This window comes from Magallana gigas, chromosome 8 (genome assembly GCF_963853765.1).
Source record: "Magallana gigas chromosome 8, xbMagGiga1.1, whole genome shotgun sequence".
Taxonomy (NCBI): domain Eukaryota; kingdom Metazoa; phylum Mollusca; class Bivalvia; order Ostreida; family Ostreidae; genus Magallana; species Magallana gigas.
Window position 1 is genome coordinate 41,333,724 of NC_088860.1, and position 27,064 is coordinate 41,360,787.

The 27,064-nt window shown below is 33.0% G+C and overlaps 2 protein-coding genes across 2 annotated transcripts; one reads left to right on the plus strand and one right to left on the minus strand.

The window, feature by feature from the left end:
• Positions 1-4,671: 4,671 nt before the first annotated feature.
• On the minus strand, positions 4,672-7,679 carry LOC105336868 (uncharacterized). Its single transcript, XM_011441343.4, has 4 exons — positions 7,521-7,679; positions 6,508-6,631; positions 5,637-5,707; positions 4,672-5,126 (listed from the first exon to the last, which is right to left on the minus strand). Exons 1-4 carry the CDS (start codon positions 7,576-7,578, stop codon positions 4,939-4,941), a joined length of 441 nt encoding a protein of 146 aa, XP_011439645.1. The 5' UTR covers positions 7,579-7,679; the 3' UTR covers positions 4,672-4,938.
• Positions 7,680-23,082: 15,403 nt separating this feature from the next.
• On the plus strand, positions 23,083-26,235 carry LOC117689681 (uncharacterized). The gene is made up of 2 exons (XM_066070067.1): positions 23,083-23,464; positions 25,147-26,235. The coding sequence occupies exon 2, from the start codon at positions 25,162-25,164 to the stop codon at positions 26,233-26,235; it is 1,074 nt and encodes a 357-aa protein (XP_065926139.1). The 5' UTR covers positions 23,083-23,464; positions 25,147-25,161.
• Positions 26,236-27,064: the final 829 nt, after the last annotated feature.

Sequence of the window (27,064 nt, forward strand, 5' to 3'; positions counted from 1 at the left end):
GTTGTTGTTCGATTATCTTAGAACCATTTTATATAACAAGACCTCAGACTTTCAGTAGAGCGTAGTGTTTAAAAATGATGTGTTTTCAAGCGAAATATGCATCCATTGAGTAGTCTTATCTCAAAAGCCAGACATTCTTGTTGATTTCAAAAGCCATGGCTGAGTGCCTAGCAATGAAATAGACAGGCCAACGTCACAATGCTGTTTGACTAAACTACCAAAAATCCAAACTCTTGTTAAAATGGTTCTAAATCCAAATCTATTTCATGACACTTGACATGTAGTAAAGCTTCAATAGAAGAGAAATTTTTGGAATTGTAAAATTGAGTACTGAGTAGCTATAATCACGTATATGAATACTCAGAATCACGTATATAAAGGTAATTAATTGCTGATAATTTTGTTTTGAATAAAAAGTAAGTTCTTGTGTTTATCACAAGAATAGTGCAAGTGAATGGTATCATTCTCCCAATTATATACGCTCAACTTAAGCTGAACACCGCTCATAAAAAGGTACCACCATGCGTCACACAGGTATACACAGGTATACAAACCTTTAGATTTCGTTATACACCCGACGGCACGCCTGAAACTCGTGGCCGACGTGTAGGGTTCTTTTCATCATCAGGTCATAGATTTTGTGCATTTATTTTTTTTATTTGTTTTTGTGCATATTCTGTTTGTAAATAATACATTGATTTGTTTATTCAATGTTAGTATTCTCCTAGCTTGGAAAATGCGTAAAAAATTGATAATATAATCGCGACCGAGTAAAACGGCGAGGCATGATGCGACTGTTTTAAGCTAAATTCGTGGTTGATTAAGGGAACAAAAACGTCTTTTTAAAGGTTGATATTTAAGGCTAATTCGTAGTGTAATGTTACAAGACTCGAACAGTGAAATTTTGTCGACCAGACCGATGATGACGTGTTGAGCTCTAAGAGTTATATTAATTTTTTTTTAAAAATCATAACTTATTCGTAAAAATTAACAAATATTCAGTTTTATATCAATACGGCCACCAGAAGACAATTGAGTTTGTGATGTAAAATTTTACACCCTCTCTACTAGCAGAGGGTTTTTGGTCTACGTCGCTCCAAATCAACCAATGGGAGAGAAAAAATATATAACACGGTGTAGGAAGCACTTGCGCTACCTAGCGATTAATTAGAGTTGCGCCCCTTGAAAATTCACATGTTTACCCAATGAAATAACAATTAATTTGCATAAACGATACGGAAAGAATAAACAAGAGTAGGTATTGGTAACCCATTATTTAAGATATTCGACTTTTAATTTACTTTAATTTTCACTGTGCTTCGCCGATCTTTAATTCAAATTACTGAACTTGTTCAGAAAATGACGTATTAAGTTTTTCAAGTCTGCACTAAGATATCATGCCTCAGGTCCTTTGCATTACATGAAGCAAAAAATTACTGCACACATCTGTGCTCCACAGAGTCTACATTATTGCAATCAGACACATGGTTTAGGTGTTGCATAACTATTCCGCCAGAAAAAAAAAACCAGGAAAGAAAACACACATGCACTCATTCACAATGAGTAATTATAAGAGATTGTGCGATAACTAACGAGCAATAATCATGAAAGTAACCAATCATTGTAATAATATAAGCAATATTCATTTGTGAAAAAATTGTCAATCAAAGAATTACCTAACATTTTCATGTAAACGATTCAGGATGCAGCTAGCGTAAAAATATATAAATACTTCTCATATGCATTTATTGGGGTTTAAATGATTTTTAAAAATTATATAGGTTAATTTTATTTTCAACCACGTACACATATACATCGATATTCTAAACGTTTGGGTTTTATTTATCCCTTCAACTATTTTAAGAATCAGTAAGACAACAAAGTGGTCTGTGTTATGAAGGTGTTTATTTTTATGAACACCACACTTGTAACTGAGGAGCATTTTGCCTGTATGTATATTAAACAAAATGTGATTTAACCTGAAAATGTATGATTTTTTTGTGTTATCTGATGCTACTCTGATAGGAAGGAGTTTTTTTCTTTTACTTTCTTTTTCAGGCGTTGACGTAAACTGACGGACTTTGCAGGAAAACAAATTTGACACCAAACCACGAAATTCCGAATAAAACCGGACAGATAACTTGTTTTGCTTCAGTTTGAGGGGTCACTCGTCGCTGAAAGAAAATTTGGGAGACTGCTTTGCAACATGATGCTAAGGCGGTATGCGACACCTTTCGATATTTATCTGAATGAACCCATTTTGCTACGCTATTAATGATCTACTTCGGTAAAGATTAGGTTTGTGAAATTATACTTGATTGTATTGGGTTTTTTTTCGATCAGAAGGACGTCAAAATATGGAGGTGTCCCGTGCCTCTTAACATGATCGGCTATGGAGAATGTATACGTGGAATATATCAATTTGTTGTAATGTTGTATCTGCTGATCTGGAATGGAACTTGTCTATTATTTTCAGCAAAATTGTGTAAATAGTACCTTACTATATCAATATATATTGAATAGATAGTAAGCACTGATCGAATATATTAAAGCTGCTTGGTCCGATTTTTTTGTAATTACAGTATCAAATTTTTTTTCATACAAATCATTTATCTTAGAAAGTTATGGACTTTTTCCTATTTACACCAGCAGAATCAGTCTCCTTTCAAAGATAGAAATATTCAAAGTAAATAAAAATAATTTCTCTTTGGGCAAACGAAAAAACAAACCGAAATGCATCACGGGAATGTTTAGAAAAGGAAACCGCTTGGTTTCGTCCCCCGAATGATTGGGGTTATTTAACCCGCGTGCTATGCATCGATTGTAAAGAAAGTAGACTTTAGATATATTAGCGAACAAAACGTACGCATGTTTATTTGTAATTTGTCTGATCATTTCGACCTTTATTTAAGGCGATTTCAAATTCGTAAAACAACTATACCAGTCTCGTCGTCAGGGGTGAAATTTAACATGAGGCGAAATAACGAGGTACCTTTTAATGTCGTTTGATTTGTTAGCAAATTTTGCACGTATTTTTCTTCATTGAAATTTGGCATAATTGACGGGTAAAACTACTGCAATGTCTATTATTATACATATACTAAGCATAGCCATCTTTTAAAAGCGTGCATAAAATTTGATATAAAATCGGACTAAGCAGCTTCCGGTTTAATCCTCCCTTTCGATCCTCGTTGATCACGTGGGTTGTGATAGTATATAACCGGCTACAACGGAGGTTGTGAGGCAGTTGCAGTCTGACGCTGAAAGTGTTCACTTCGTAATAGGTGAGGACAAACCCTTGGTATTAGGATAAGTCTTATGTGCCTGAATAAGGCTTTCGAGACTTGAGTTGTTATTATATTAGCTTGTGATAGCTGTGATAGCTGTTAGGGCTAATAGAAAGCGCGTGCGCTCCATAACAGAGTGGGATATTGTAAATATTATTGATTAAAATATTTGATTGAGAAATTTATAGTTTATTTACATATTTCTTAAATTGCTCAAGCAGAGCAGCCGAATACCTGAACCCAGAAACGTTACAATAGTATATTTGTGATAATTCGAATAACGATAAACAGAAGATAACGCAATTTAACAATGGTGTAATATTGCATCGTAATTACTTTTTGGACTTATAACTGGGGAGGATAAAATAAAACCTTTTAAATAATTGTTCGTTATTATATGAAGAATATCTGCAAAACCTGCATATACAAATAGCATTTGAATAATAATAATCGTTGTAAATACCCGGCACTAAAATTGAAAACGTGTAGACTGCTATGAAACACCGGATCTTTCACAAAAAGCACATAAACAAGACTATGATTAAATCGTTACACCTGTATCACATGATTAAATCGTTACACCTGTATCACATGATTAAATCGTTACACCTGTATCACCAAACAACATTGCAGCAGCCAATCAGAACGTAGCGTATCTGTCACATTCGGCACATTCGGCAAACCTCGGTCGATTCCGTAACCTACATCAAACAGTTTAGATGAGATACGAATCAGCCGAGGTGTGCCGAGTGATTCTGACAAGGGTTAATAGTAAGCGGTTATACAACACTATTAGGGATATCATTAATTTGATTCTAGAAAGCAAGAAAATACGTCTCCTACGGGACGCCAAGAGTTGTTTAGGTTTTTTAATTAACAGAAATGAATTTGGAGTATCTCATCCGGGTTGTTTTCCTTTTCAAACCCGTCACTACACTTTAGTACACCACGTTTTAGGGTGTTTGCGTTGTATTAATCTTTTCGGTTTTTACAGAGGCAGTGCGTGATACAGGAAAAACGTTGATAGTCCTTTTATTTAATTTAAACGTATTTTATTGATGATTCAGAAGGATTAGGCAACAGACTAAACCCATATAAACACGCTTCAAAGATTATTATATTTCTTTGTCAAACACTTCGAAAGTTATAATTGAACTTTGTTATTCATTTCAAGTTAGGGTCTTCACACGTATATCATATGTAGGCACAGTCATATTTCAGATTGGAATTTATAATAGCAGTTGATAAAAAAAACCCTGTCAATGTATATAATGAATTATAGGTAATATCCCAGTTTAAGTGAACGTCTTTGTTTTAACAACCTTAGAGTTGTTATTGTTTTGTTTGTTTGTTTGTTTTATAATGTAGATAAAAAAAATCAGGGTAAAGCATACAAAAGTGTTGTATTTAAAATTAACATATGAAAACAATGTTGAATAATTTTGAAAAATCTAAAAAGTCATTCGCACTAATTCTCATTTTGTCTGTTATTAAAGATATGACATACAATGTACATATATAAAGCACACAACATGGGCGACTTACATTGGAATCATCAAATCAAATAGAATTAAGTTGGTAATGGACACTTTTGAAAAAAAAACCACTGTCACTCCATCATCATTCATCCATTCGTTATCAGGAATTGTTCTCATTGTTTCACAGGAGGGCTCTGGGGGTATCCTTGAGGTTGTCCGTATGCTTGAGGTTGTCCGTATGCTTGAGGTTGTCCGTATCCCTGAGGTTGTCCATATGTCGTTTGTTGTCCGTAACTAACTGCTACTTGAGGCTGGGCTTGCTGTCCGTATGATGCTGTTGCGGGCAAATTCCTTCTACGACCTGATATATACACATAATTTGCTATAAAATAATCATACCTAATAAAATTCCATTTCCCCTCAATCTAACAATAAACGCACAACTTGAGTTAGCTTGCATATCTGAAATTATACCCACGTGACTTAGTAATGAAGGCTAATATAAATAATTAAGTAGCATTGCAATAATAAAAGAAACTGTAAGTTAAGCTAATTGTAGTCAATCTATTTACCAAAGTATGAAAATGATGAAGATACTCAGTTTTTATTCATTAAAAGTGTGCTTTGAGTAGAGAGGACGCTTCAATCACTAAACTCCACGACACGTCGCCAAGTTTATACAACACACGTAATGAATCGTAGAAAAAATGTGTAAATCGTAATTCTTAGATTTCCGATGGTAACGAAATATATCAACTAGAAATAGTTACATTTTTAGGACCACAAGTCATTACGCTTTTTGTATATTTCACTTCCTGCCATCGGTCACTCTTTCAATCTTAGGAAGTATACCTCCAATGGAACTACTTACGATAACAGACGCAGCAGACCACACAGCTGATGATAAGGACGATGGCGCCAACTATTGGACCGACAATGACTCTATATCAAGTATAGAAAGAGTAGCAATGCCGGTAAAGGAAATATCAAACAATATCTAATCAAGTTTCAAAAGAGCATTTGTTTTTTTGCAAAAAGCAAGACTCTAAGACATCTAAAAAAATAATTGGGTTTTTAAAATATGATCCTATATAAAATTAAAATTTTATTTGATCTGTAACAAAGAGCCTAATCAAGCCTTAACTATGACTTTGTAATTGCCTGACTCAAAATAAAAAAAAAACAATATGGCTAAAAAACATTTGGCCAATGACTAGAAGAAACCCAAACAAACAAGCAAACAAACAAATTTTGGACCAGTGGAAATTACTAGTATTCCAATGACAAAAAACAACTCATAAAAGCTTTTTTTGCGTGGAAAGCCGATTCATTAATATAATAACTCAATTTGTTAAAGTGGTCAAGCTTTATACATAAATTCTTTTATATTGATTAAATAAAATAAATGTCTTTGCATCGCCATTTCTTTATTCTGTTATTTCTGATCAAAACCTTGATAAAATAATTTTTACCTTAGATAATTTATTTTATTTCATTGCAAAAGTAACAGGAAAACATTTCAATATAACTGTAGGATTATTCATCACTGTTACATTATTAAGTATTAGTAGTAAGTATTAGTATTTAGTATTATTAAGTTTTATTATTCCAAGTAAAATGTTCAGGTTTATTTCTTCCTTTATAACATCCATCATCATCATCATCATCATCATCATCATCATCATTTATGAATGAACAAACAGAAAGTAGTGTGTGGTTTTTTAATATATATAGGAACGTACCCAATGCTGATACAAGTCAAGGTTCCGGTACAGATGTACCCATCTGGACAGCAGTATATTGACCCTGAGCAGCAATGATACCCGGATAATACACAATCGCTGTCCGAATAACACGCCAAATCACCTGAAATACAAACGGGGTCAAAGAACAATTTACTGATTGTACAGGTGACACAGAGGCGCAGGTTTGATCATGTCTGTGCTGAAAGAATCTCAGAAATTGGTGTTTTGAACATACTATTTTTCATATGTCTGTTTTCATCACTTTATCAAAAGTTTCAATGAAAAATAAGAAAAGGAGACCAAACAAACAATCAGAAAATATATATGTTTTTTTTTTCAAATAATGACGGATCTACATACCGATCGCAAAGATATTATTAAGACAATCATTCGAAAATTTATTCATTCTTCAGTTGGTAAAAAATCTATTTCACCGATAATTCATTATTCCCGAGAAGAGCCAAAATATGCCCGATAGATTAAGGATAAACGTTATTTGCGAACATTTTGAAATTCAATGTTGGTATGTTATCAAGCTGGTGACAGGAAAATGTGACCTAATTTGATAATAGGTCACAGTACAGAGAAAGGCAGTTGAATTGTGGTATAAAATAATGTCGACTTGTCACAATTTGATTTTTTTTATTTATTTTATTCTTCATCTAAAAAGATGTGTAAATACTGTTGTTTGAAGGCATAAACAAAACATGAAAATCAAAGTTGTATGAACATTTTTGTTTTTAATAAAACTGAATTATGTTTATAAACTGAAAAGGTTATAATGGATACTATTTAAAATGGAATTTAGTTTTATTTGATTTTCTGATAAACAAAATTTATAATGAAAACAAATCATGTTGTTAATACATCGAAATGAACGCAGATCAGATTCAATAGGCCACCCAAAATATATTTTGACAACATCTCAGATGTCTAGAAAACTATACCTTCTAGAATACTCTATATTTAATATAATCATTCACAAGTAAAAAATAAAATGGAGTTCTTACCTTTTACAAAGGCGAGAGAAAGAAAACCGAGTATTATCAATAAAGGTTTAGCCGCCATGTTGCCTAGTTGTATTAACGTTTATCTACAACGCCTGGGTCGGTCCGCCAGCTATCATTTCATTCTGGGGGTACATTGTGCTTGGGATTGTTTGTTTGTTCTTTGGTTCGTATCAGTTATCTAAAATTGTCCCCTAAAAATTTGATTGCGTATGAAATCAAGGATTGATGTTGAGTAAATATGTCAAGATCTCAGATGTCTAATGTAGCGGTATCGTAATTATCAATATAAACTGGAAAAACCGCTGCAATCTTAAAAATGTTAAGTTAATGTTTTTATCGTTAAACATTAATACTACTACATAAACCAAGTGTTTCCTTTAGAAAAAATAAAATGTAAATGTTGGATTTACTTATCAAAAATTAATGATTTTGTCAGAAATCTTTGAATTGCATGGATGTGAGCTAATCTAGCAATTCTGAAAGTACCAAACTGTGCTAGTTGTTTGTGTGTAGACGGCGTCGGGCGACACAACACTCCAGGGCTTTCCTGTCACCTCGGGGCAAATATTCTAATTTGTCGCCCTCGGAGCCATGTTACATTGTATATATGTTAAATAACATTTTTAAAAATAATTTTTTTTAAAGAATATATTTACCTCATTAACATATGTATTTTAACTATTAATGCATCTTCATACCTTACAAATCAATTTTCTTGTAAAATATCGATCGATACTTTCAAAAAGAATATAATTATTCAAATTAAACAATTAAAGTGAGTTTCTCTGAACAGCAGACACTGACATTTTTAATTTCGAGGAACTGTTTACGCAAGGGTGATATAACAGTTTCGGAGGGCAATATAAACATTTCCGGTGAAATATAACTTTTTCTGGGAGGGCAATATAACTATTTCCGGTGTGATTCAGCTATTTCAGGGCATAGTAATAAAATTATCTTATTTGTGACATAACGAGAAAACTTATTAAAAATGTTATATAACAAAGTATTTGATTTTATGCTTCACTTTCAAATATCGGGCAAATAGAAGTCCGAAATATCTGATGTTTTCGTGGTTTTTTTTTTTTTTTTTTTTTTACCAATTTTGATATTTGCTTGCCATTACGAAAACTGGAATTTCGCCGCCTCTAGTTTTTCGCCGCCTCCAACTAGAGGTGGCATTCTCGGCTCGCCTTTAAATACTAATCTTGCGAATCATATCAAATATCTAACTCACAACTTAACGATAAAAGGATGACTTTACTAGTCAATCATATCGCTTTAATGGTTTCTTTCACTCTAGAAACCGTCTGTTCTACACATTTTATCGAACTGTCTGATCGCGGCATTGTTTAAATCTCGCGAAACTGAAGGATGTTTTCAAGCTCAAATCTACAAAATCGGAAAAGACGCAGCAGTCAGATTTATTCCTAATAGCACCGATATTATTCAAAAGTTTAAATATTCATTAGTCGGTGAATTGTTGCTCGATTTTTTTTAATTTTTGATTTAACAAATACTGCAATTGTTGAGAATATCCATTTGTAATTATGTGGCAATGCTTAGTTTATTGACGTAAAAAATCTGAAGCATGGCTTCGTGCATTTGGTAGCATTTGGTAGCCGCTTATCTTCCGACAGACGGTTGTGGTATTGTATTGTTTATTACCAAGAACAATCAATACATAAGTTTAACATATATACATAAGTAAAATGAACAAACATATGTAGACATTTTTAAAAAAAAACATCACAAACTTGTATTAGACTGCGTGTGCAAAGTGTACATGACAAAAGTAAACAGGATAATGAAGAGTATATTTTCAAAACAAAAACTTACAATAATTATTTTTTTATCGTACTTTTGAGCATCTATATAGGTATTTTCCCAAATTGCACAACTCTTTGATATTCTTTGTTGAAAGTAACTGAAAAGTTTAAAGACAGAAGGCTTTTCATAATAATAATTTTTTTTGTCACACAACTTCCTCATTTCCGACAGACGGTAGATGTTTAACGTAATTTCAAAAAATTGCCCGACTGACCAGTCGACCGAGCCGTCTATAGGAATATAGGTTATGACCGGGGGTCAATCTCGACGTAGAGTAATGACCCCTCCCCCAGCTCCAGAATAACTTTTAAGAAAAAGGACCCATGGGTCATTTTTCTTCATGCTAAACATGAAGAAAACTAAAGAAAAATGACCCAAGTCACATTAAAAAATAGATATGGTTTACCCTATATAAAAAAAACTGTCAATCGGAGAATTACAAATATTTTCATGAAAAACACTGAGAGGGCAGCGAGCGTAGTAATATGAATACTTCTTATTTACTTTTTTTGGGAAAAGTCATTTTTACATACATTTTGTTTTCGTCCACGTATAATATATCCGTCGATATTCTAAACATTTGCTGTAATTTTGTGTTTGGCAAAATGCTGATCATGAATGGAACTGTATTTTTTCAAAGCAAGTGCGTAAAGAGTACTTGACTTTATAGATTGATCAAAAACATTTAGATAAAATATTAAACCTAGAAACGTTGATAAAGTAAAAAGAAAAGCATTTGCATGTTGTTCAGATTATACATATTTTTCTTTAAGGTTTCTGATGGTTCAATTGCAATTTTATGTAAATGAAAATACATTTCATACATGTAATTGATCACCTTGGGCAACAAATTAAACAGAGACTGAGTGGTCAACAAATTAAACAGAGACTGGGTGGTCAACAAAGTAAACAGAGACTGAATAGTCAACAAAGTAAACAGAGACTGAGACTGGGTGGTCAACAAAGTAAACAGAGACTGGGTGGTCAACAAATTAAACTCAGACTGGGTGGTCAACAAAGTAAACAGAGACTGAGTGGTCAACAAAGTAAACAGAGACTGGGTGGTCAACAAAGTAAACAGAGACTGGGTGGTCAACAAAGTAAACAGAGACTGGGTGGTCAACAAAGTAAACAGAGACAGGGTGGTCAACAAAGTAAACAGAGACTGGGTGGTCAACAAAGTAAACAGAGACTGGGTGGTCAACAAAGTAAACAGAGACTGGGTGGTCAACAAAGTAAACAGACTGGGTGGTCAACAAAGTAAACAGAGACTGGGTGGTCAACAAAGTAAACAGAGACTGAATAGTCAACAAAGTAAACAGAGACTGGGTGGTCAACAAAGTAAACAGAGACTGGATGGTCAACAGGATATCCGCCAAGACAACGGCTGTTGAACTGCCAACTGTGACCTGAATTATCCTATTTTTGCATTAGAAAACAGTCGGTCGTTATTGGAATTGTAACTGGCATTTCAAAACTAGAAAAAATGTTATTAATACGATAAGATAATATTCCCCTCCCCCTTTACGAAAAACACTGCATTGAAAGAATATGTGTGTTGGGAAAAGATTGTTGAACCTAATAATAAACCTAACAATAGAATACCTAAAATCATGCTTAAAAAACGCTTCGTATGATATATTCTATTATCACAAGAGTATGGACTGACGCTGAATTACGAAGTTAGTTCGATATTTAATGTGAACTGTATTTATTACCCATATTTCAATTTCTTTATTCTTTCATCTCTACTTGTACGCACGCATGCAGGGGCATATGAAAATAAAGTCTTTTTCTCAAAGCCATTTACGATATTGTTTTACTTCAAGCTACAAATGATATTTTTTCGTCAAATTTAGTTGGAATCAGCTAAAATACGTATACTCGAGTTTAATTTTAATCTAGAAGTTGTGGAGAAACCTCTTATAGTGGACAGTATTATGGACGTGCACAGGGGCCAAGCCCGTTTTAACATTAATTTCAATGTAACCATAAATAAAGAAAGGGGTCGAACTCTGACCCAGATAAAAATCTAACAGCTCGCTTCAAAAACGTAATAAATAAATTATTTTTTTTAAAACACTCGCAATATGCATGTATTTTTCAAAAACGTAATGTCTGAGATACACTCATGCCGAATTTCAAGTTGATGAGTCTTACAATAGCGGAGATATACGTCATTATTCTCTCGAAGTCGCCATTTTATTTTTACTCGGACATTTACCGGTCCAGGGCTCACGATGGGATTTTGCCTATGACAACAGCAGTATTGCAACAAGTCGAGAAACATTCGCACTAATCTTTAAAAATCTTACAAACGGGCTTGGCCCCTGTGTGGACATGTAAGAAAACAATTTGGTTTTACCTGAGATAGCGGGTGGAGTGTGGAGTATGTGCAGACATCACATACTTTTAACAATATAAAATACGCCAAGCTTAAGCGCAGTACATAGTAAACATCGCACAGGCTTTGGATTGGTTGAGCATTACAAACAAGAGGCCCATGGGCCACATCACTCACCTCATTTTTAGCTTCGTAAATATTTTTAGTTATTTGCAGAAATTAATAATTAATAAAACCAACATTTAATCTCAGCAAATATCGGTAATAATTAGAACTCGCAGAAATATAGGTCTTTCTCAGTTAACGACAGTCACAGCAATTTATCAGTACATTGTAGCAGCGGTATAAACACTTGACCAACATTTTAAGCATTGACAATACTATATTATTGTATATTAAAATTAATAACTAAACTATGGCACTTTCGAATTTTGTACTTCTTGCAGGTACATTATTCATGTGAATATCAAATCAAACGCAAAACTCTAAGTTGCAATTGACAAAGCTAAAGAAAACCACTAGGATAATCACATGTTTCAAAAAGATGTCAAATGATGTATACAATTGCCCAGAAACCAGCATTCTTTTTTAGTCTTATCATACTTGCAGTTGATTTAATATGTGTCTTATTCTGATCACAGTAGCTTTTTGTATTCCATGATATGGTATTTGTCGAAGTGACTGAAGATACGACCGTAACGCAGCACGGAGGTCCCCCACAACGTGCTGACAGATCCCCAGTATCTGCCACGAGATGTCTCTTGCATCGGGGTCTACATATTTCCCGTCGTCATAGAGCAGCAGTGTCTGTAGGTCTATCAGTGACTGTAGACACTGGGACCGATTGCCTAGTCTGTGGTGACATAACACACAAACCATTTCTGGCAGAACATAAGGTGAAATGTATAAGGCATTAAAACTGCTGTAATAGCTGGCTTCCTGTTCTAAAGTTAGTTCTTGAATATAAAGAATATCAACGTAGAGACGAATGTTGTCCGACCAATATCTTTTCATTCGGTTAGATAGAGACAAACCAACTACAGATTCATAGTATCTTTCCATATCTACTTTAAAACACATCATATTTCGCTGCATGAGTTTTGATTTAGTTGTCACTGCAATCATAAGCGCCTCTCGATATCTACATGTTCTGTAATAATACATCGCAAGGAACAACAGATTTGACTCATCACATAGAGTACCGGCCTGCTTTAGCATGTTAGAGCAACATTTGTCTAATTTATAATCATTCTGATTGGAACAATCTGGGTAAGCATTAAGGTATATAAATGCTGTACGTATGAGAACATCTACGGTAGAATACTGTAATGTTAATTTTTGATATTCAGAAAGTGATAACTGTGATAGACTGACTATTGATTCTAGATTGATGAAGCAACCTTTTAAATCGAGTGATGGAAGAGACATCCTAAATACTTCTTTTTTTATGGATATATCCATCTCTACGACACTTTTTGTGTCTCCCATCATTGGTAGTATCCCAAAAACGTTTATATGTGTAAGTTGTTCCATAATTACTCTTAGCGTCTGGCTTTGGAGCAAACAAGACATACCACATTCGTAATAACCCATTAGCTGTTCTGTGAGAGATTGCTGTGCAAATCCAACCACTTTGTTTACGAACATGTTGTTTTGTGGAATGAAGAAGTTTGGAAACACTCCTCGTTGGACACAATCTAACAGAAATTCGAAACATTTCCAGAAACAATACAGTAAGTTATTTGGGTACCAGGAAATATGCCGTACTTGTATTAACCAGAATATCGTACTTTTTATGAAATATGAACACAGGAGTGATTCTGTTTTGCCATAATTTACAATCTCCGTAAGAAATATTTTTAAAAGTCCATAGCAAAGAAATTGAGTATGATTCATGGAATACACAAGTTTTTGTTCTGCTTGTGAGAATGACAACCTCCATTCTAATGGATTTTCACCTGATGAAGTTTTGCTACCGATAGGCACAAAGTGACAACCATTCTTAAGAATTTCGGCAAACACAGTTTTTGGAGGCCAGTTATGCCGAATACATCTCTGAACCCAATTATAAGTCATTCGAGGCCAATGAATGCAGTTGAAACAGAAAGCAAAATCAGTTTCTTCATATTCATAACAATTTTGTAAACACGGACCATGAATTGAAGCTGTTTTGTTACGTCTTGGCATATAACTGCAAAGATTATTTTTGTACATTAAACTTGATATGTACCTGATATCATTTCTACGAATTGCAGATAAGTTAAGCAATTCGCATAGGGATGAAATAAGCTCTAGTCTGACGAACCCTGGAGGTGTATCTTTATCTTCTACTAATAAAATGGAATGTTTGGAAAGATCATAGATAACGCACTGAGATAGGTCAGTGATCACTTTATGCCTGATATTCCAGAGCATGTAGTCTTTGTCAGACGATTTAAAACGAAAACCTTCTCTGAAGCTACCGCTAAACAATCCTCTACCCTCGCAATGTCTATTGATTATCAAGTCTTCAATGTCTATCACCTGCCTTCTCATGGTGATCTCTGTCGGTGTCCCAATATAACGACAAAGACCCACATACATGCCCGTCGATAATTGGGAAGTATAAGACATTTTGTGAATATACTTGCCAACTGATTCCAAGTTCAGTAACTCATAACATATGTGGATAAGTCTTCAAGTTTATTAACTTTGATGTTGTTAAATACTTCAGACGTACATCATCTTATCATTTTAAAAAGAATAAGATGCTGTCAACCCAGCCAGATGTTTTTCGTTTTTAATGCATGTTGAAGGCTGTTTGCATATTGTTGAATGATCCACTTTAACTCTGAAACAGAAAAAAAGCTTTGAAAATTAATTGGCAAAAAGGCACTATAAAAAATGAATATAAACTGAAATTTTCTCTATTGAATAATATGTATCCAACACTCATGAATATACTGGTATTACAATCAAGATTGAATAAACCAAAATGTATCTGCTGTTACAGCCTACTCCGGATATATTGAAATTCAGGGTACCATGCAAATTATTTCAATATATCCGTATTTCAATATAAGCGAAATTGACTGACGTGAAGCCACCATTATTTGAAAGCTCAATCCCGATGTAAGCATAGAAAACCAAACCCAAACAAATTATTTGGTCATCATTTATCTGTTACAGTGATCAGATTACATGGATATTAGTCCTTGAAAGTTTGATTAAAATAATATTCGTTATATAAGTTTTGTAAGTTTCATTTTCTTACTATCTTAAACTTCATCATAATCTCCGATCGCATTCTTTTACGTTTTAGAAAAAAAATCACCAGACTCAAACGCTTCAAATACTGATGTACACTGCTTGTATATCATCGTAAGTGTACTCGCGATAATCTCAAAATCCTTAGCTATTTCGTATTCAGGCTTTGTCCTTTTATCAATAGCCATAGCTAGTTCGTATTTAATGTCCGAAGATATGGTTTTTTCTTTTCCATGGAGTTTCCATACTACGTCTAGCCTCAATACATCCGTATGCGTAAAAACAAAAAAATTCAACAGTGAATAAATTTTACTTTTTAAAAGAAAGTATAAAAACACATGATGAGAACTTATCAATTCACACCTTTGTATATCAACCGGTCAGTCTGGCATAATTACTGTCACCAACCGTGACGACAGCCGCCAGGGAGTACTTCAATATAACCACTATAAAAACAACTATATATCCCCTATGGGGACTGATCAGTGGCTTCAATATAAGCGATATTTCAAAAGAGCCGATTTCATTATATCCGTTAAATCAATGCAAAGAAAATGAGAGGCAAAAACTGGGGATTTATTTCTATTTCAAAATAAGCGGAATTTCAAAATAAGCGATTTCAATATAAGTGGAGTAAGCTGTATTTTCACGAGCGGGGTCGCAGATTTCATTTCTTTGTATTTTGCTTGATTTTGTTGTCTGATGATTTCTGCTGCCATTTCCGTACAGACTACATCCACCACTCTTGTCTTTGCTTTTTAAGGAACTATCTGTTGGGTATTAGTGGATTTAGGATTTGTATGCCTTTTTGACGTATTTCATGCAGCATAGTTTGCTATAAGTATGCATCATAAACCTTTTTTCATTTCTATTACCCATGGATTAAGCTTTTAGGCAGCACAAAATAAACTCCAATGAAACAAACTCCAATGAAACTCAGAAGTAAATCAAAATTAGAGTTTGCTAATAACATACGAATGCAATTCTTGTACGACAAATAATGCATAAAACATCGTGGTTTACAGTGTATACTTAATGATACTCTTAATTATGCAATACACACTTTTTTCTAAAGAAATATTTTTTAACAGTAAAATTATAATGCTTAAGGATGAATTTTACTCAGGGGCAAAAAAAAAACCAACCACTGATAGGAACGAAAAACTACGTATTGTACACTGGAGCCCTACTTTGGTGGTGCTAGTTTTCATTTTCAAAATACTAGGTCAATGACCTACTTTTTCTGCTAGTGACCTCTGACTGTTTTTTGAAAAAATTGTCAAAATTTGTCAGAATTGTCTACCATTTTCAAGGTTTTCTTTTTTTTTTGTTAGTATTAGAAATAATAAAGCAATTTGTAGGTTGGGAAATGATAAAATATGAATAGCTTTACTAATTTATTTTTGAATGAATCGTCTGAAGCTCATATTAGAAGTTTAATTTAGTCCGAATTTTCTCTATCAATTTCCAATATTGTACCCATTTTTTGATCGAGTTTTACAAAAAAACTCACTAATAAGAGCTCCAAACAATTGATTGCCTAAAACTGTTTTTATTGCCTGTATTATGTTGACATTAACATTATATAAGGTCAATGATCAAAATTTCGGGATATTTTATCTTGAATCGATTTTATGCATTTTAAAAAAATTTCTGATCGCGTGCCAGCCAGTGATATAAATTTATAGACGAGTAAATACAACCATAAAATATGTAAAATGATATGAAAAACAAAAAGAAGCTTAACTTTTGCAATAACATTGCAACAGAAAGTTTTTGAGAGAAAATAAGAAAATGAAAAAGTTAGTCCGAATTTCCTCTGTTTCAATATTAATCTACCTTTGTCGAAGCACATCTTCCTCGGATAAACAAATCATGAATATCAATATCAATATTTGTTAATAGCGCTGTTATTTTGTGTTTTTAAAACAACTTTGGTCTTCAGATATTGAACTTTGTAAAAATATTTTTTGATACCTCAAACACTGAGTAAACGTTATCCTAAAAGAGGGCGGCATAGAGCAGACGATTTAATAAAGGAATTAACGACCTAATAGCACAACGTAATGACCATCCCACAATTTTCACTGTGTTGTACACTTTATGGCTTGGGTTAGCCAATTTGTTGTAGGAGATTCACATTTTCCAATTTTGATGACATTAACAAGAAAAAAATAGCATCGCAGCAAGGTTTGGAAAACGCAACATGACAGTTTTATTAACACCCGGTAATGTTTGTTTCGTGAATTTTAGTGATGTGGTAACTACATAGCTCTTTTTCATATTTGAAACGCCCAACCACCTAATTGTAGGCTTTATGGGAACAGGGAATAATTTGTTTTTCTTGTTTGTGTAAGAAATGTGCAGAGTTAAATATTCCTTTACGGATCTAATTTAATTTCAAATAATTTGAAAGGCTTAAGTTTGCACTGCTTACAACGTCTTAAACACATAGCTCTATTTTTAATTTAGTTGATTTAAGCTTTTAAGTGTTCTGCGAAGAAGCAAAAATATCAACACACTCCTCCCGAAAAAAAAAGAAAAAAATAAAAAAGAAAAAAATAAGAGAGCACAGATAACGTATTACGTAATTAAATGCTCACTGTCTTTTTAACATCTTGTTTGCCAAAAAGTATAGAATTTTTTATTTATGGCGCTATTAAGAAAGAACAATTAACCTGATTTTTAAAAACAGCTTCAGAGTTAACTTTTTCTAAAGTAAATATTGATTAAAAATATCAAGATTTTAACATATTAAAAGTATAAAAGTATGAAATCGCATGTAAATAGGGCAGATCAAGATTAAAAAAAAATACCCAGTTGCAGAGTTAAAGATATCCAGATAATTCGCTTTCATTTAAGAAATAAACAGCAATTTAAAAAGTTCACCTAGATATGAAGTTGGTTGGTCACGTGATCAAATCCTGTGAAGCCCGAAGGGCATCTCAGTTGATTTGATCATGTAGCAACCAACATCATATCTAGGTGAACTTTTTAACATTGCTGGTTATTACTTATATTTACGTTTGAAAAAGACTCGTTATCTATTGCATACAATGTCATAAAAAATCACGCTTACCCATTACATAGGGTACCGAGTGCTCTAGTAAAGATACAGTCAGGCGCAAAACGTATGCCATTTATTTCCTTTTCACTATATATTTCATTACAAACCAACTCTTTAAAAAAGGTTAAAAAGTAACAAAATGTGCGAATAAAAAAAATTCCAAGTTCGGATTTTGAGCATTTTTGCATATGTTAAAATATTTTTTTTTAATTTATATATTTTATTGCCCCAGACAACTCAAAAATTTATTTGATGTCAGGGTTGGGAGGCCCTGAAGTCATCAAATTTACAATATTATTGTGAAAAAAATGTTAAAATATTTGTGCAAAACCTTGTTCCTGAGATTTGGTATTAACAACTCAGAGTAAAATTAATTTAAAAAACATCAACCACAAATCTAATATATATCAAAATGTGCGAGTTGAATTCGTTTTAATCAATTCAGATTTTTTAACATCCATCCAAAATGACGTAAGCATGCCTTTTTAAAAATGTATTTTTTTGAATGTATACACAACTCACTTGTTATTTTGGACGGTCTGTTTTACCACAAAATAGTGTGTAACTATAAATCCTACTTCCTTTAACCGTGCGGTAAAATGTAATGATACTCCGATTAACATAGTAGAAATATTACGCCTGTCGATTAAGTTTCACACCTTTTTTCAACTGCTAGTCCCCAAAAGTAGCTTGTATAAACACTCTAACTTCCCGAATAACTGTCAAATATTAGTGACAGTACTGGTAGGACACGACTAGTCACGCCTCACTGTATCTGGTTTAGGTATGCACCTGTCAAGTGCAATTATTTTTATAACACCCCTGAAAGGAAGAATGTGCTTAATGAATCTAGAAACGTTTTTTAATGGCATTCTGTTATTTATATTCGAAAATTTTATTTTAATGAAGTGTCTCAAGAATGCCTTTTAAAATTACGGCAAAACCGGAAGTATAGGAAGAAAACAAAAAGGGGAAAATTTTAACTGATCGGGTGTGCATTGTTGAAAAATTGGCGTGTCTCGATATAGTTTATTAAAAACATTAAATAAAAAGAAACATTTTAAACATGGGCACAATAATTATGTTAAATTACATTTAGCGGAATACCTATTTTTGTCTAACACTTTGTTCTATACATTCAATATTAAAAATAATTGAAAGAAATATCGGGTGTCGCACCTGGAAAATTATATATTAAAATCAAAACTCTAAAAATTTGATGTTAAAATACCAAATTTTACAAATGATTTTTATTGCTTTAATCAATATAACTGTAACTGAGGAGTCAAGGGAAAATGAAGATGGAGTAAAGGATATCTGATGACTTTTGTTTTACAAAAAAATATACAATCATTTACCTACAAAAAATATATTAATTGAGAAAATTGACAAATTAAAGGAAATTTTACATTTGCTATAAGTTACCAAAAATACAGTACGTTTCATAAAAAACTCAATTTTAGTGTGAACTGTAAAGATAGGTAGCCTTTGAACTTTACAGACATATTCAAAGTAGTGCAACATTAACTGCAAAAATACACTTCAGTATTGACAATGCATTGAAAATAAAACAAGAGACTAAACATTTACACTGATAAGTAAAACATAGGTTAATATGAAATTTAGATACCATAAGATGCTACGGATATTGGCTGGATAGGCTATTCTTGAAATGGTAAACTGTTCTAACTTAATTAGTAGTTTAGATAATTTATATATACAGAACTCTTCAATATTATTGGTTAATACGAACCAATGAAATCATAGATAGGAAAGAAGTCAATCAACTTGCGAGGTTAAAGGGACTTGGACACGATTTGACACAAAATTTGTAAATTTTATTTTTCCATTTTCAATGTTTATACTGATAAATATAGAAGTTTATAATGCTATGTAAAAATTTGAAAGTCAAATATCAAGTTATAAGCAAGATATAGAGTTCATAATGCTTTGTTTTTTAAACAAAGCTCGGATATTGTCATTTTTGACATTTGAGTTGTATTGGTGAAAGTTTCAATCAAACGTATCTTTCTTCTGTTGATAATAGTATTTATGAAGAATTGGTTCAAATTGTTTTTTGCATGCCATTTTGTCTAAGAAATGGTAATTCTCTATCTTACATTTTTTTTGTAAACAACTATAAGACGCGAGCTTTGTTTACGTAACAACCAATTCTTACATCTGTATCTCACTTGTAACTTGAATTAAACATTCAATATTTTGGTCAATCATTTAAAATGCACCAGTTAATTATCTTATACCGGACACACGGCGGTTGTGACCGGTCAGCAGAGGATGCTCACTCCTCCTAGGCACCTGATCCTACCTCCATCTATTTGGAGGTCCGTGTTGCTCTGCTTTGAATTTGTATTTCGTTTAATGGATTTTTGAGATGGTTCATGATCACGGTTTGTTATTGTCATTTTTTTTTCATATATAAAAAATAAAAATAAAGTTTTTGATCTTAAATCGTGTCCAAGTCCCTTTAAACTTTGACTAATATAAACTAATATTATGTTTGGGAATAATTAGAAAAGTGAAAAAAATACACATTGATATATTAATCTTACTATCACTTAACTGTTTAAAAGAATACTACAGAGAATGGCATAGACATCCTTTTCAACTTTATGAAGTCTTGTTTTCAATAAAATTGAAAAGTAAAATGAACCACTTTTAGCATTGGAGTATAAACACAACTTACTGTGTTACAAAATATATTGATACCCTTCTTCAAATTAGCTCTTCGCATGGATATCAACTTCAAAAAAAAGTAAAACATACGTACTAGAACTAGTAAACCACGCTGTCTGCGATCAAATTCACACACAACTTGGCAAACAATGTAGTTTCTAAATGACTGCCAAAAATAACCACCGATCATATAAAACCCTTGACAAAAATCACGATACGGATAAAAAAGATTAATTAAATTTAAAACATATTTTATTGAGTAATCAAATGGATTGGGCAACAGGCAAAGCCTATATAAACCCTCTCCAATAGCATGCACATATAATTATGCTATCATATAAATATCATATACAAGGAAGAAGTTTAATTGTGTAAAAAAAGATTTTAGGTATAGACAATTTAAAAAAAATAACCGCACATATAATTATGCTATCATATAAATATCATATACAAGGAAGAAGTTTAATTGTGTAAAATTATGAACTTAATATTTTACCGCATTTTTTCTTCTAATGGAGCAGCTAGTTATATGTATTTACACGTTTTTTGTTAGATTAGAAGAAATAAAAGCTTCATAAATGCGGGAAAACTCCGTAAACTTAGTAATGCATTTAAATACCCAAACTTGTGGGTACATTTTTTAGTTTACCAGAATTAATCATTTAAAATGTAAATATTGATTAAAAAAATCAAGAGTTAAACATATTAAAAGTAAAAAAAGTATGCAATTGCATGTAAATAAGGCAGATCAAGATTAATAAAAATACCCGCTGCATAGTAAAAACAATAAAGAATAGTCGTTTTCATTGTATTTCATGACATCTTTATCTATTTTCTTTTCTATTCTTTAGAAAACAAAATCTGTCAGAAAAAGATTATACAATACAAAAAGATTATTCTAAACATGGTCTTACAAGCATAAGTTGTTATATTTTGTTGCATTACTAAATATTTACTTATCTAACCTATTTGAGAGTGGGTGCGAGTTGATGGTTCAAATATATAGTTGTGGTAATAATGAAAATATCCAATCATTTAATTCCCCTTTATAGCAGCCAATGGTATGACAACATCCTCATTCAATTTGAGAATAAAATAGCCCCCTCCAAAATGTAAATATGCTTAAACTACTATCAGGCCCTATCAGATTAAAACATAAAATTATTTGTCAAAACAAATTAAATGACCAACGATTTCCCGATTTAACTTTAATTTCTTTTTTTTAAAGTTCAAAAAGCTCCATGATTCCAGAAACAATTTGAAAAATGTTGATATATTGTCCATCCATATAATTAACAAGAACATAGCATGTATGTCCAACAATGCACATATAGTCAGCTCTGAGTTTGTGTTTATTATAATACATGCATATCAAACATATACTATTTTGACGTATTCACACAATAGTGTATGTATCACATACGTATGCATCTTATTATTTTAACAAGATCTCTTATAAAAAAAAATCACCATTAAGAGATGCCTTTTACCAAAAATTTCAGAATGTGTTCTGCTTAAGTGATATAATTATAATTATTCAACACGAGAATTAAGAATAATTGAAGTAAAATGGGATAATAACACACACATTCAGCTATAGCTTTTGACTGCTTTAGATATCTATAGTTTATAATGTGCAAATAATAAAATACAAACAACTAATTTTATTGTAAATAACAACATTTTTGGGAACAAATTTTGTAATTATTCATGGGATGTATGTGTCAACTTTATGTCTCTTTGTAAATCAAGCTGGCATTATAAATGTATAATAAGCAGATGTACGCATGCAGGGGGTATATCCATTAACACCCCATGGTCAAGTTACCCAGGTTGTTTGATAGTCTGTAATTTGCATTTGCGCACAACAGGGTCACCAAGTGTTAGGTGTCAAGTATGTTTTCACCATAGTTCAATTAACACGTCTAGCATTCAAATATCTTTATTTAATTATTGTCGTAATATATCATGTCAGATGTGAATATTATCTCATTACTATTTTTTCTGTTCTGGCTGCTGGACGCAGGAATTTTTCATGAACTTTGTTTAATATTATTCTTTGTGATCTCCACTATACCCAATCTACGAACGTGATATCTTGGATTACAGGAGGAATTTCAATGCGTAGAAGGTATAGGCCACCCATATTATCTACCTATCTGCTAAAAATACTTTTATAACAATGGTTTATCGAGTACTAATTGTGGGTCACTCTTTTATCCATCGTTTAGAGTCATTTCAATTTCAAAATCGTAGGTCGGGTTGGTACAATTTAGGCTTGGATGGTACAGAAATTCAGGTTCAATTTGCGGGTTTAGGTGGGGGAACATTGCGCCCGGGTCCAAAATCCATTCAATCGAAACGATTTATGCAGGTTTTTCATTCTTATCAACCAAATTCAGTTTTCCTTCAGATTGGTGGAAATGATTTGTGTCGAGAAGAAAATGCAGAAAAATTAGCGCGTGATATAAGATCGTTTGCAGATTTCTAACTAGTTGCGCATAATGTTTCTCATGTTATAGTTGGTCAGTTACTGCCGAGGTATTCCGATGGGATAAATCCTCGTTACAATGTCAAGGTCATTGAAGCTAACAAACAATTGACAACTTTGTTCAAAGATAGAGACAATATTTCCTTCTGGAAGCATCGAGGATTATGGAAAAACACTGAGTCCTTGTTAATGGATAAAGTTCATCTTAATGATGATGATATGCGGATATATGCGAAAAGTATTCGTGCAGCAGTCGGTTCGTTCAAAAGAAGGTAGAACAAATGCGGGTTAGAGTGTTGTATCGACTACATGCTTCATTCATGTTTCATCAAGATGTTCAGTTACTATGTGTTTCGTACGGTAGTCCATTATTAGTTATATAGTTGGTTAGCCTCATGTTAAATATAGAGCAACAAATATTTTCGGTTACAATCAATCATGACACTATCTGAATCATATTGTTCATGGTTTTACTGTTTACATGGTCAACAGATACATGATACATCTGTACATTTGTTTGCATCATTATGCACATGGTTTATTTATGGTTGAATGACAACATAAGATCCTATCATACACGACGGTTGTGCTTTTACATTTTTATTCTGTTATTCATTTTAGTAGGGGCATATGTGTTGTCATCTATACTTAATGGTCACACTCATTATAGTGTGTTTTTATATCATCATACACGGTACAACACATACCTGGTTTTGCATCATTATGCAAATGGTTTAAGTATAGTTGAGAGCATATAAGCCTACCATACACATTCAATGGTGTATTACATTTTTATTCGTTTATCAGGGGCGTATATGTAGTCTTCTATACCTAATGGTCACACTCATTAGTGTGTTTGTATTTACATACACGGTACAACATGTACCTGGTTTTGCATCATAATGCATATGGTTTATTTATAGTTGACAACATATAAGCCTATGGTACACATTCAGTTGTGTATTTACATTTTATTTCTTTTATCAGGGGCATATATGTGGTCTTCTATACTTAATGGTCACACTCATTAGTGTGTTTGTACGGTTTTGCATCATTATGCATATGGTTTATTTATAGTTGACAATATATAAGCCTATCGTACACATTCATTTGTGTACTTACATTTTATTCTTTTATCAGGGGCATGTATATGGTCTTCTATAATTAATGTTCACACTCATTAGTGTGTTTGTATGTACATACATGGTACAACATGTACCTGGTTTTGCATCATTATGCATATGGTTTATTTATAGTTGACAACATATAAGCCTATGGTACACATTCATTTGTGTATTTACATTTTAAATTTTTATCAGGGGCATATATGTGGTCTTCTATAATTAATGGTCACACTCATTAGTGTGTTTATATACATGTTACAACATGTACCTGGTTTTGCATCATTATGCATATGGTTTATTTATAGATGACAACATATAAGCCACAAGACACATTTACCAGTACATATTGTATCATTCTTTTCAAGGCTATCATTCATATATAGCTTTTCAAATCCTCACTTTAGGCATCCTTACACAAAGTATTTCAATTTAATGGTTGTTGCGCACATTTTGATTATGTTTCATTCATGCTAATATCATATACGTTTCGTATGGTTAAGTTTTAGTTTGTGGTCGAGGTCAGTCATTATGCTCTATAACTTCCTCACATTTTTGAAAAAGTTCATCGGTTTAGTTCTTTCATAAGACACCATGCACACCATTTCATAGTACAAATATATTGGTATGGTCTTTCCTAGTTATAATGGTATTAATTAATGTGTTACTGTTCAAGCATCGTTATTGCAGGATTATACAATGGTGTCTTGTCAGATAGAAATAAGACATATGTTATGTTAAAACCGTATATCCTTGCATCTATTCATTAGTGCATAATTCAATAATCAGGTATGGCATTTAACATTTATTGTTCATTATATCCCTATTTGTAGTTAATTTAAAGAAACATGCCAAAACAAAGGAAGAAAGCTAGAGACTCCACTGCGAAAGCTAGAGACTCCACTGCGACAACCACTTCAACACGTCGGTCAAGACCAAAGAGATCAAACTCAAGCTCTGATCAACCCCTGACTGTACAGAATGACGTCCTATCTCTGACAACACAAAATGAAGCCCAACGAGTACCGTCAGCAAATGAAATCGCGTCATCAATCATTTCGCAGCTAAGAGGAGCCACTGATGTAAGACAACTTCCAGCATCAACTTCTTTGCAAGAAGTCATTAACTTGGTACCGGGATCAACTGCAAATATTCCTTCCTCATCAACAGTGGCAGCAGAAAACCCAGAGTCTCTAGGTATTGACAATTCACCACTAGGTGATGCAACAACCTACTTATTGAATAACTCTTTGCCTCTTGGGTTTAATGTAATTGAAAAAACAAAAAGAGATATTTGGGCTGACAACTATGTAGATTTGACACATTTGTTGCCAAATTTTAATGATCAACATGAAGATGAAATTTTGTTTAAATCACAAACAGTGAAAATTTCAACAAATGTCAAATCTAAACAGTTTTTCTCCATTTATCAATGGACAGCAGCTTTTGACATCTTTATGTCATTGTTTATTGTGAAATCTCCAGAGTCGTCCTTAGGGTTGATTAAGTATGCTTACAACATACGAGCAATGTCAAAACAATTTGGTTTTCCCATGGCTAAGTCTTATGACGAAAATTTTCGTAAGGTGCGCAAAATGATGAGGTTTGATTGGGCTATAATTAATGATGAATTATGGCGCTCTGCATTTTATCAGAATGTCAATGCTACCCACAATCCAGGTGTTATCCCTCAAAAAACAAACAAACTAAATTCAATCTCTCCCTTTCAAAAGCGGGCCCAGCAATACCAAAATCAATTCCCTTCCGGATACTGCTGGGCCTACTGCAGAACGGGGGCTTGCCAAAATCTCTCAGATTTTAAACTCAAACACCAGTGTGTCAAATGTGGAAAAGGGCATGCCACTTACACATGCAGAGGGTGGCAGCGAAACAAAGCTACCTACACCAATAAAAGTAGATAAGTTTAAATATATCCTGTATGGTTACGACCCTCATCTCAGACAAAAACTTGTTCAAGGCTTTACATTTGGTTTTAAGATTAATTCAACCATTTGCAGAGAAAACGCAAAGTCTCAAAAAACCATAGAAGTGCTATGGAAAACACACAGGTTGTTGCGGAAAAAATTCAGAAAGAAATTTTAAAGGGTAGAATTAGAGGCCCATTTTTAAGACCACCATTTGATAATTTCATTTGCTCTCCCTTGGGTCTCATTCCTAAGAAAGAGAAGGGTTCTTTTCGGCTGATACATGACTTATCCTTCCCAAAAGGGGACTCTGTAAATTCCTGGACTCCTCCTGAATACACAATGGTCTCTTATCAAAATATAGAAACAGTCATTGAATAAGTTCAAAATTTCGGTTTCAATTGCCTACTGAGCAAAGCGGATAATGAAGATGCCTTTCGTCTCATACCCATACATGCCTCTGAATATCCACTCCTGGGGTCTGAATGGAATGGGCAATTCTACTATGATGCTGCATTACCAATGGGCGCATCAGCATCTTGTCAATTATTTGAATCCTTTTCAACATCCTTACAGAAATTCCTTAGATCAACCCTCGTTATCTATTGCATACAATGTCATTAAAATTCACGCTTACCCATTACATAGGATACAAAGGGCTCTTGTAAAGTTAGAGTCAGGCGCAAAAGGTATGCCATTTTTCCTCTTCACTGTATATTTCATTACAAACCAACTTTTTAAAATAGATAAAAATCACAAAGTGTGCGATTTAATAAAGCTCGAAATTAGGATTTTTAGCAATTAGGCATATGTGAAAATATTTGTG

Bases quoted from the DNA above. Each gene is read 5' to 3' on its own strand.
- LOC105336868 (XM_011441343.4), bottom strand. From the start codon at position 7,578: ATGGCGGCTAAACCTTTATTGATAATACTCGGTTTTCTTTCTCTCGCC. The intron at 6,632-7,520 runs GTAAGAACTCCA...TTTGTATTTCAG, and splicing joins TTCTCTCGCCTTTGTAAAAG to GTGATTTGGCGTGTTATTCG. The intron at 5,127-5,636 runs GTAAGTAGTTCC...TGTATATATCAG, and splicing joins GGTCTGCTGCGTCTGTTATC to GTCGTAGAAGGAATTTGCCC.
- LOC117689681 (XM_066070067.1), top strand. From the start codon at position 25,162: ATGCCAAAACAAAGGAAGAAAGCTAGAGACTCCACTGCGAAAGCTAGA.